We start from the raw sequence: 12583 nt of genomic DNA on the forward strand, positions 1-12583 counted from the left end.
CCCTGAAAAAATAGAAAAAAAAAACAAACAACGGAGCAAACGTCCGGGGAGGGAAGTCGAATTTTCAAAAAAGAAGTTAGTGATTATCAAGGTGTCCGTATGCAAAAATGTGTTTAAATGCGTTTTAGTTACTTTTGTACGAGTCAGAAAAAAAGTCACCAACGCCATCTAATGTAGGGGGAAATGGGTCAAACCGAGGTCTGGGAAGGGCTTTCTCGAAAGTTTAAACTCTTTAAAGTTTGCAATTCTCTTTAATTAGTCCTAAATTTAGCTTCTTAGGATGTTTACTTTTTTCCAGCAAGTGTAATAACTTTAGTTTCCACCTTTTTAAAAAATTTAGCCTTCTAGCTGCTGTCACCAGACGCTGCACTGTCAGTGGCGCTACTTTTCTTTAATCTTTTTCTTCCTAAGCTAAATCACTGAAGGTCAAACTCTTCTTAGCTTCTGATTATCTTTGATTAATACTAAATTCGGCTTCTTTAGCCTGTTTACTTTCTGTCAACATGTCAAATAATCTAAGTTTTTACCTCTTTAAGTGTTACCACCAGCGCTGCACTGCCAGTGGTGCTAGTAGCTTTCAATCCCTGTCTTCCTGTCATTGTTAAATCACCAAAGTCCAACTCTTATAAATTTCTCATTTTCTTTGGTTAGTGCTAAATTCGGCTTCTTTAGCCTGTTTACTTTCTGTCAACATGTCAAATAATCTAAGTTTTTACCTCTTTAAGTGTTACCACCAGCGCTGCACTGCCAGTGGTGCTAGTAGCTTTCAATCCCTGTCTTCCTGTCATTGTTAAATCACCAAAGTCCAACTCTTATAAATTTCTCATTTTCTTTGGTTAGTGCTAAATTCGGCTTCTTTAGCCTGTTTACTTTCTGTCAACATGTCAAATAATCTAAGTTTTTACCTCTTTAAGTGTTACCACCAGCGCTGCACTGCCAGTGGTGCTAGTAGCTTTCAATCCCTGTCTTCCTGTCATTGTTAAATCACCAAAGTCCAACTCTTATAAATTTCTCATTTTCTTTGGTTAGTGCTAAATTCGGCTTCTTTAGCCTGTTTACTTTCTGTCAACATGTCAAATAATCTAAGTTTTTACCTCTTTAAGTGTTACCACCAGCGCTGCACTGCCAGTGGTGCTAGGAGCTTTCAATCCCTGTCTTCCTGTCATTGTTAAATCACCAAAGTCCAACTCTTATAAATTTCTCATTTTCTTTAGTTAGTGCTAGATTCAGCTTCTTTAGCATGTTTACTTTCTGCCAGCATGTGTAATAACCTAAGTTACTACCTTTTTGAAGTTTTCTACCTTTTCGATTGTTGCCATCAGACGTTGTATTGTCAGTGGCGCTAGTAGTTTTTTTTTTATCCCTGCTTTCCTATTTTAAATCACCAAAGGTCCAGCTTTTAAAAATTTCTCATTCTCTTTGATTAGTGCTAGATCTGGCTTTTTTGGCATGTTTATTTTTCCCCTAATAACCCAAGCTTGTTTATGTTTTCCTTTTGCTTTTTTGTAGTCGTGGCATCCCAGGTCGCTTTAGTTTGCGAAAGTTCAAAGATTTGGATCCACTGCAAGCGGTCAATATGCTTAGGTAAGTGGACATAAACTCCAGCGCACTAGCCTTCCTGCTTATTTCGACGTCATCACTATTAAATGACGTCATTACCATCTAATGACCTGATCGTTCTGTGTGCATTGTTTATGGCAGACCGAGCATAAATGGCACTATGTCATCTGCGTACTAGAAATTTCGAGAACCTGTTCTCGAATAAGCAAATTTTTGGGGTAAATCTAAGTTTTCTAGCCAGATGTTGTACAATATTTACTAAAAAAAAAAAATGATTTTAAATTTTTTTCCCAAAATATGATTTAATTTTAATCGTTCTTCAAAAGCTTAATTTTTGAAATAACATTTGTTTGGACTCCAAGATTATTTCATCTATTTTTACAAAGAATATTTTTTTGTTCTTAAATTGGCCCTCTGTAGTTGATATTTAAGCACATATCTAGGCAGAGTTTTTTTTTTAGGTGGCGGGGTAATAATAAAAATAAACTAATTATCTGATCATGAATAGGATGTGCTGAGAAACACGAGGAAATTTAAAATCCGAGGGAAGGGCAGGGCAGGGCCACGAAACCCCGTATTCCTTTGCATACGTAACTGATAGCTTCATGGTGTAGTGACGCCATCTATGTTCTTCTTTTCCTTTTCTATAAACAACTCCTGATAGGCGTAAAGTCCAAATGCGTTATCCCCCCTAAAAAAAAATAGTTGTTGCATATCTAGATGGTACTATGCTTCTATATTCTAAGGGCTATGTATTTTATGATGTCCTTTATTGATCAATAGAGGTGGTCTTGAATTACCGGAATATAGAAGGATGTATAGATTTTCTTTGATTTTTCCTTTTACTCTAATTGTGTCCAAGACTTAATTGAAAGCTACTTTAGAGGATTTCTCCTCAGCTCTCATATGACTCGTGACAAATTTGTACCATGCGTTTTGCACCTTGTTAGAAAATCTTGAGCTAACCTTCCAGTTGCTGGCAGTGGTAACAACATACAATATACTGCAGTTTTGAAAGAAACAAAAAGAAAAACTGAAGAATTACCATTGCAATATCAAATATACATAAGGAAATTATCTAAAATTAAACTAATCTAAAATATTCTTTAATTGTGCGTTTTACTTTCTTCTAAAAATTATTTTTAAAGTAATAATTTTTTGGTCTGTCTTTTCCTCTTCAGTTAAAAAAAAAAAAACACTTTGGCTGCCGAGTCCCAAAACAGTGTATTTGTATTTTTAAATATTAAAAAATTTCATTTTAAGAATTCTTTGACAATTTTTAGAAATTCTGAATGAAGCCCAGGTTTGCCTTCTAAATGTTTCTAATTTCTCTTCTAATTGCTGAGGCTATTAAGTTGAAACTTACAAGGTATATTGAGGGGGGAATGAATAATTAATTAAGACTTGGGGGAAAGGATAGAGCTAAATCAAAAGACAATATGTGCATCCAGGCTATTAAAATACCATATTGCAATAATATGAGGAGAAAAATAGGCTTAATTGAGAAAGGGAGAAGGAAAAACTAGATGAATAGTGTTTTCGGGTCAGCTTTTTGTGCTGTTTCCTGTTGAGTTGTTTTGTGAAAGTCAGGCCTTATTTTCAAGAAAATAGACTGTTGCGTTCATCCCAATGTGGTGTTTCTCCACCTTTTTTCTATTTTAAGTTAAGTGTGGCTTCTTATGCATTCCTTTTTGTGTTGAATCGATTGAAAAATACGAAGTTACTGTATATCCTATATTTCCGAGGATTGGCAGTTAAATTTTATAATGTACTTGCTGTTTCACCAGTCTTTCCAAATCAAAAGCAGTACATCTGAATCAGATAACATGTTTTGGGTTTAAACAGCCGACTTCTTTCTATACACCTGTTTCTGCCGTCCCGTTCGTGACTAACAATTTCCTGCTTAGGTATAAGAATTATACCCCAATCAAAAGCAGCATCTGAATCAGGTAACATGTTTTGGGTTTAAACAGCCGACTTCTTTCTATGCACTTATTTCTGCCGTCGCAATCATGCCTAACAATTCCCTGTTATCTTGGGGTATAATTCTTACTAAAGATTGCCCTTTTTGGCCAAGCATCCTGGGCTAAAGGAAATGCAGGCTGCCCCCGAATGGGGCGGGAGGAGGTTGTAAAGAAGGATATAAGGGAAATCGGAACTTCTTGTGAGGGTGTAAAGAGGGAAGCTTTGAATAGATTGGAACCAATAAATATAAATAACCAATAACATAATTTTTTTGGAAAAAAAATGAGACATTCAAATGTAAACAAATACAAGATTCCAATACAAAACCTTAAAACACTATAGACTCTCATAGCTATTGCTTAAATAAAGAAATTCCCTAGTTTTATTTTTTTATCAAATTTTCTGAGTTTCGCGTTCCTGAATATAACGTTTTGCAATATTAAAATTTTTAGTATTAATTTTTATTAGGAATTCTTGCTAGAGTGAGGAAACAAAATTGTTAATAGAATTTTTGCTCAATAATTTTTTTTGTTAGGACGGCGCAAACAAGTCTTACATAAGTAGGCTGTTAAAAATATTCTATATCAACAAGCCATTTGCTACGAGCAGCTACCCAAAACACGAGCGCTGTTCGAAACTAATTCATTTGGGTATCATCCTCATTCCCGGGGATTTTCAATTCTATGACTCTGAGGTTGATTTTAGGCTTCTGAAGTAGTCAAGAAACAATCAGAGTAGCGCAGGTTAAGCAACTCAGTTGAAGAACACAATATCAGGCTTCATATTTTAAATGCTAGAAAGGCCTTACGGTAGTAGGTTGTTAGAAATACTCAATGTAGTCAAGCCACTCTCTCTGACCAACTGTCAAGAACAGGGGCATGAGTCCAAGTTAATTCATTGGGCTAATTTATTTAGCCCAAGGGCTTTCAATTATATGACTGTTAGATGCTATCTATGTGTTAACTGTTCGTGGTTTGTATGAGTTCCTAGCTCATGAATATAAAGCTACTGGGTTCCAAAATAAAAGAATTTAAAATAATATTTCTTCTATGTATTTAGATGGCATTGCGTCTGCTGTACACTAAGGCGTTGCATTTAAACGCCATCTTCGTGTCTTTATTCTTGAATCTTTAAAATAAAGTCGCTATATATTGTTTTTTGTCAAGAATCAATCAGAGTAGTGCGGGTTAAGTAACTCAGTTGACGAATACAATATCAGGCTTCATATTTTAAATGCTAAAAGGTCTTAAGTTAGTAGGTTGTTATAAATACTCTGTATCGTCAAACCACTCTCTCTAACCAACTGTCAAGAACAGAGGGCGTTGTTCCAAGTTAATTCATTTGGATAATTTTCTTAGCCCAAGGGCTGTCAATTATGTGACTGTTAGATGCTATCTATCTGTTAATTGTTCGTGGTTTGTATCAGTGCCAAGCTCATGAATATAAAGCTCCTGGGTTCCAAATAAAATAATTTAAAATAATATTTTTCCTATGCCTTTAGACGGCATTGCGTTTGCTGTGTACTAAGGCTTTGCATTTAAACGCCATATTCGTGTCTTTATTCTTGAATCTGTAAAATAGAGCCGCTTTTTGGTTCCGGTTCGTTAGATCTATCTGAACTATAAGGTGGACAGAGGTCAAAGCTCTTAGGTGAAATGAGATTTACTTTATTTGACCTCAGTAAATTATCATAAATTGAATTCAATCCAAATTCACCCGTATCTCTGTTTATGGAATTATTCTTGAATATTTTTTTTTTTAATTTCGATTGTTTCCCTGAAAATTTGCTTTAAACTTTGGTCCATAGAAATCAAAGTGCCATTCTCAAACAAAATAAAATGATTTGGAATTTCACGACGTGAAGATTTCACGTCGGCTCTATCGGAACATATTTTTAATTATCCAAATCATTTTATTTTGTTTGAGAATGTCTCTTTGATCTCTAGGAACCAGGGTTTAAAGCAAATTTTCAGGGAAACAATCGAAATTAAAAAAAAAATATCTTTTATTTGCTTCTATGTATTCTTTATGTATTATATATATATATATATATATATATATATATATATATATATATATATATATATATATATATATATATATATATATATATATATATATATATATATATATATATATATATATATATATATATATATATATATTCTTTTATGTATTCTTCTTTCCACTGTTTCTGAATTTATTTGAGAAGGCCACTTTTTTTTAATAATGGATTGTTTTCTCTTTAAAAGAGAAAAAAACTTAAAATTGTCAATGGGCACTATACACCATATCTATAGTTCTTTTTTTGCAAAATAGATTGTTTTTCATCTATAAAAAAAGAAGAAAAAAAACATTGTCTAGGAGTTCACCTTATTTACTTTTCCTCAACTCACTGTCTTGCATTTTTTCACTTTTTGTTTGTTTGTCACATAAATTTGCTTGTGAGTATATTTCTAAAAGGTTTAATTGCTTCTAAATTTTATTAGTACATGCACTTCGATAACAGTGCAATAATACAGTATCAAATCCCCCCCCCCTTGTATAGAAAAAAAACAACAAGAATAAACGGGTTATCGGGCCCAGCAAAAAGTATAGAAAAGATCTGAGATTATTGTTACGCAAGTGTTATGCATGTTATGCAAGATTTGATAGCGCAGTGGTGAGAACACTTGCCTATGGCTGTGATGAATTCGATTCAGGTTATAAAGACGAAAAATTTCTGTCAGAAAAAAAATTATGACGTTTTACTCTTTAGACTAAAACACAAGACTAAAAAAGACTTTTAGAAGACTTTTAAGACTTTTAGAGGACTAAAAAGTCAAAATTATAAATAATGGAAAAAAAAATTAAAAAAAAAATTCCATTTCAGAACGGACTACAACGTAGATAGTAATTTATTCTAGAGAGCTAATGAATATGGGTGAAAATGAGGGGAGTGGACACATTGGACTTTGAATGACTTGATCTGTTTAACTCGTTTCCCTCAACTCACTGACTTTATGCATTTATTTCATCTGTGCATTTATATAAAAAATAACAAAAAATATATATAGCTAAAATAGGCTAATATAAAATATATAATATTCAATTATTTACATTTACAATTTGCAGCTACACAAAAGTAACTACTTTTGTGTCAGTAGTTAGTTACTTTTGTGGTTTCATGAAGGTAGCTAGCTTCATGAAGTGCTAGGTAGCTTCATGAAGTGCTAGCTACACAAAAGTAACTACTTTTGTGTCAGTAGTTAGTTACTTTTGTGGTTTCATGAAGGTAGCTAGCTTCATGAAGTGCTAGGTAGCTTCATGAAGTGCTAGCTACACAAAAGTAACTACTTTTGTGTCAGTAGTTAGTTACTTTTGTGGTTTCATGAAGGTAGCTAGCTTCATGAAGTGCTAGGTAGCTTCATGAAGTGCTAGCTACACAAAAGTAACTACTTTTGTGTCAGTAGTTAGTTACTTTTGTGGTTTCATGAAGGTAGCTAGCTTCATGAAGTGCTAGGTAGCTTCATGAAGTGCTAGCTACACAAAAGTAACTACTTTTGTGTCAGTAGTTAGTTACTTTTGTGGTTTCATGAAGGTAGCTAGCTTCATGAAGTGCTAGGTAGCTTCATGAAGTGCTAGCTACACAAAAGTAACTACTTTTGTGTCAGTAGTTAGTTACTTTTGTGGTTTCACGAAGGTAGCTGCAAATTATATATCATATATTTTATTTTAGTCTATTTTAGTTGTATATATATTTTTGTTCTAGTTTCTTTTTTTTTCTAAGCTGAAGACGCCTTGTTGTATATGGGCGAAATATCATTGGGTTTTTTGTCTTCCCTTCGTTTTCATTTATGGGCCGTAGACCTGCTCGACGTCTTTATATTAATACCTTTGTTTTGTCATGGCTGGCTAGTTCGTCTTTGGATCTTTTAAATTCAACACCTATGTTATGTCAGGCCCTGTCTGTTCTGCGACCCTCGTTTTTACTCATATTCGTAGATTTTCGAAAAGAAAAAAACTATTTTCTAATTTTAGTTGATTTTGAAAACGAGTTTATGAATTTGTTTTTTTCTATTATTTACATAATATATAATTTTTCCCCAGTAAAAAAGAAGAATAAAACTGAAATTTTATGAATTCACCCTGTTTACCCTATCTGTTCACCGTATCTATACTTTCGCATGTTCAGTTTCAAATTTTTGTCTTTATTAGCCCTGGAAGTTTAAAAGACGTTGCAAAGACGGTCACTAAAAGAATAGATGAGCTTCGAGGATCTGTGAGTGCAGGCTCTCCATCACGCACCAGCTCAAAGTGAGTACTTTGACACTTTTATCTTTTTGTGTAAATTGATACTTAAGTTGTGGAGAAAGATATTTGACTTTTAATATTTGGGGAGATTGGAAAAAAAGAAAGGTACATTTAAGGTTGCACTTTATGCTATTCAGAATTTGTGGGCTTAGATGGAAAAAAATCTCTATATCAAAAATGAAATAAAGGAGTAAGTAAAAATAAAACTAAATAACAAAAAGTGAATTAACTAGAGAAAATAAATGAATAAAAATTAAGAAAGTAAGTGAAAACAAATTATAATAAAAGGAATAAACAAAGAAGTAAAAAAAAAGTTGTCAAAATTAATAAATGTACATTTGAAAAAAAATTCAATAACAACATCAAACTAACACAAGGTAACTTGTAGAATCAATCAAAATACATTAATATATGAATTTCACTAGGCAATGAGGAAAAATTCAAAAACAAAAAGGAAAATTAAGTATTGATGGAATAAATGAGCATTAAAATAACTTCTAACCAAATTTTATGGGGTATATTAGATAATACTCTCTTGATGCAGCAAAACTGGAAACTGTTGTCGAGCAAACGTTTGATGCAAGCATGCCCTTCCCTTATAAATAATATATAACAATATATAATATACAATAACTATATATAATAAATAGAAATGATAAATATATTATATATATATATATATATATATATATATATATATATATATATATATATATATAAATAATATATATAATATATATATATATAATATATATATATATAATATATATATATATAATATAATATATATATATATAATATATATATATATATATAATATATATATATATATATATATATATATATATATATATATATATATATATATATAATATATATATATATATATATATATATATATATATATATATATATATATATATATATATATATATATATATATATATATATATATATATATATATATATATATATATATATATATATATATGTATAATACTACTACTACTACTACTAATAACTCACTGCAGCACCAAGCCGCCTGAGGCCAACACAGCTACGCACGCTCCTCCTCCAACCTAATCTATTTAAAGCCTCCCTCTTTACACCCTCCCAGGAAGTTCCCATTTCCTTTAAATCCTTATTTATGACATCCTCCCAACCCAGACAAGGACGACCTGCTTTCCGTGTAGCCCCAGACGGTTGGCCAAAAAGGACAATCTTCGGTAATCTGTCATCCTTCATCCGTAGAACGTGGCCTAGCCATCTCAACCTTTCTTTCATTATAGCCCCAGAAAGCGGGATTGAACCACACTTTTCGTACAACCTACTGTTTGAAATACGGTCAGTCAGCCGGGTACCCAGAACAATCCGTAGGCAATTTCTCTGGAAAACATCTAGTAAATTTTCATCTGCTTTTCGGAGTGTCCATGCTTCAGAGCCATATTTGACCACTGTCATCACTGTAGCTTCCAATATTCTAATCTTGGTTTGTAGGCTTATCTTTCTATTCTTCCAAACTTTTTTTAACTGTGAAAAAACACCCTGAGCTTTAGCTATTCTACTTTTAACATCTTCACTGCTCCCACCATCTTTACTAATAATACTACCAAGGTAACTGAAGCTCCCAACCTGATCAATCTTTTCGTTACCTAAGGTCACCTGTTCATCTTCACTTATTCCTAACCTTAGTGACTTAGTCTTCTTAACATTAATTTTCAAGCCTATTTTAGCACCCTGAACTCGTAAAACCTCTAAAAATTCATTCATTTTGCTCACACTTTCATCTAATATGCTTAAATCATCAGCATAATCTAAGTCCAGGAGCGTTCTTCCTCCCCATTTGATTCCATGGTCTCCAATTGCCTTTCCTGTGCTCCTTAAGACGAAGTCCATCAAAATGATCCATATAAAGGGGGATAGAACACAACCCTGCTTAACTCCTGATTTAATACAAAACCAGTTGCTAACCTCATTTCCTACCTTAACCGCAGCAGTATTATTCTCGTACATAGCGCAAATCACTTTAATGTATTTTTCTGGTATACCATATAACGATAAGACCTTTGTTAACGCTGTTCTATCAACAGAATCGAAAGCTTGCTCATAATCGATAAAACTAAGGACCAAAGGTGTTTGACAACGAAGGGACTTCTCAATTATTAACCTAAGAGTGAAAACATGGTCGACACATCCTCTACCTTTTCTAAAACCGCATTGTTCTTCCCTTAAAACTTTGTCTACAGCATGTCTCAGTCTAAAAAGTATCATATTACTCAGTAATTTGCTACCTACAGAGACCAGACTAATGCCTCGATAATTCCGACATTCACTCTTGTCACCTTTCTTATACAGTGGTTTAATTAAGGTTTTCCTAAAATCATTGGGTACTTCCCCTTTTTCAAAAATCATGTTCATAATCTTCAGTAGCTTATTCCTAACCTCAGAGCCACCATATTTAAGGAACTCATTAATCATACTATCAGCACCTGGGGCCTTATTATTTTTTAATCCTTCTAGTACTGTCGCTAATTCTTCCTCACTAAACAAATCTTCCTTCACATCCAAGGTATCACAAACTTTTTCATTTTCATCTATATCTTTTCCTGCAACTGTATCTCGGTTTAGCACATTCTCAAAATGTTCCACCCATCTTTCTATAAATAATAAATAAATGAAACATAAATAATGAATTTTCAAGCCAAAAATTGAAAAAATGGGTTTTGATTATATAAATTTTAGTGATTTTTAGACCTAGGATTTTACGTAACGCCATGTCATTCGGCAAGACTCTGGTAATTTTAGACACCTCTATATTGCAATATGCGCCATGACAATATCTTTGACAAATAATGTTATGCACAAACGGTTAGCACTTAGCAACCATTTTTTTTGGGGGGGGGGGGGAATTTAAATAAGAAATAATGTGTAAATTTAAGCGTGTTGCTGGATAGCATTGCTTCATTGGGTCAATAATATTAAGTAAAATAGTATAAAGTTATTATTTATATATCTTTTTCAACTTTTATTTAGTTACAAGATATACAAAATAACGCCTTTTTGACATTTTCATAATTTTAAAAAACCAAAGGTTAGCGGTTCTTTTTCCGAGTGGCGATATATATATATATATATATATATATATATATATATATATATATATATATATATATATATATATATATATATATATATATATATATATATATATATATATATATATACATATATATATTATGTTTAAGCAGGTTTATGGTTTATATTGCTTCATTTGAGATATAGTAAATACAAATTGTATTTACTTTTTCTATAATATTTTTCTAGTATTGTATTATACGATATTAGAAAAATGTTTCTTATGTATATGGCACAGTCTATGCAATTGAGCGGGAGGACAGAGAAGGGAGGAGAATTTCTTCCGCACCGATTGTCTCTTTAAATGTTGGAGTGTTCAGGGTTTTTCCCATATCTTCTTTTTATATTTTTTTTTGTCCACTTCGGTGATACTTTTGTAAGGGGGTGGGGCTGCTATCTGAGACAAGTCATGCTTGTATTTTCCCAAATTTTTTACACACTTTGGCTGGTTTTCCGAGTTTTGAAAGGGAAAAAAGTGAGGAAAGCTAGCTTCTAAGGAAACGAAACAAGGCAGATCTTTTGGCAAGGGCAAAACTAAAACCAGGATAATTTTAAGCCAACGACCAATAAAAACGAAAGAAAACGAAATAAGGTATTTAGTCCAGGATCTTCAGTATTTCAGCTGTCTTCTGTGCTAAAAAAAAAAGAAATAAATAAAAGAAAGAGAACCGAACTTCTCTAATTTTCCAAGAAGCAAAAACTGACTTCGAAAAAAAGTGCCACCTTATAAGAACGAAAGCAATTTGAGGACTGAAGACGGCTCGAGCGAGGCTTTTAGTGAAATATCTGTTGTGTTTCGTTTTTATTATTTAATGGAATAAAATTATACTAGTTGTTATTGTTCATTTGTGTTTACGTTTTTTGTTCATCATGTGTAGCCAGTGTAGTCTTAGAGCCTATTTATTTGTTAGTAAACAAAACTTTAGTAACCAAAGGGCTTTTTGTTTTCTCTTTCTTCCTCGCTGGGCCATTAAATTAACCTGGTACAATCGAAATTAATTAATAACCTGACGAAAATCAGCAACAGAAGAGAAACGGCTCTTTGGCACTTTGGCATTAAAGTTAAAACTACTTGTATCACAAAAGATATAACATTACCCGGCAGGACTAAAAAAGTTTGAATGTTTACTACAAAGTATCCTAGAACAGTGGCGCTGTGCCATCAGTACCGTCACAAGCAGTGAATGCCCACGGTAATAGTAATGTCCGAACTGAGTAGAATTTTGATTTATTGACTTTTCTTAGGTAAAGTTAGATGATGCTGATGTGTTTTACGCTGGTACCAATGTGGGTTTCCCCTTATACTACTACTACTAGCAACTCATTGCAGCACAAAGCAGCTTAAGGGCAACATAGCCAATTAGGAAAAATTAGAAAAATGAAGTATTTGTAACTTACGAACGGGTGATCAGATCTTATGAAATTTTATATATAGAAGGATCTTGTGCTTTAGAGCTCTGGTTTCAAATCCCCACCAGATTCGGTGACATTGGGGGAGTTTGAGGGGGAAACCGGAATTCTTGGAAAACATGAAAATTGAGGTATCTTTATCTTACGAATGGGTGATCGGATCTTAATGAATTTTGATATATAGAAGGATCTCATGTCTCAGAGGCTTCATTTTCAATTC

General features: G+C 32.8%; 1 protein-coding gene across 1 annotated transcript in view; it reads left to right on the forward strand.

Moving 5' to 3' along the window:
* LOC136038254 (DENN domain-containing protein Crag-like) overlaps window positions 1-12583 on the forward strand; it is a 150499-nt gene that overhangs the window by 97999 nt on the left and 39917 nt on the right. The window contains exons 20-21 of the mRNA XM_065721371.1: window positions 1510-1584; window positions 7723-7821. Of these exons, the coding sequence (XP_065577443.1) occupies window positions 1510-1584; window positions 7723-7821 (174 nt within the window). The remainder of the gene's footprint in view (window positions 1-1509; window positions 1585-7722; window positions 7822-12583) is intronic.

The sequence above is a fragment of the Artemia franciscana genome, chromosome 17, assembly GCF_032884065.1.
Source record: "Artemia franciscana chromosome 17, ASM3288406v1, whole genome shotgun sequence".
Classification (NCBI taxonomy): domain Eukaryota; kingdom Metazoa; phylum Arthropoda; class Branchiopoda; order Anostraca; family Artemiidae; genus Artemia; species Artemia franciscana.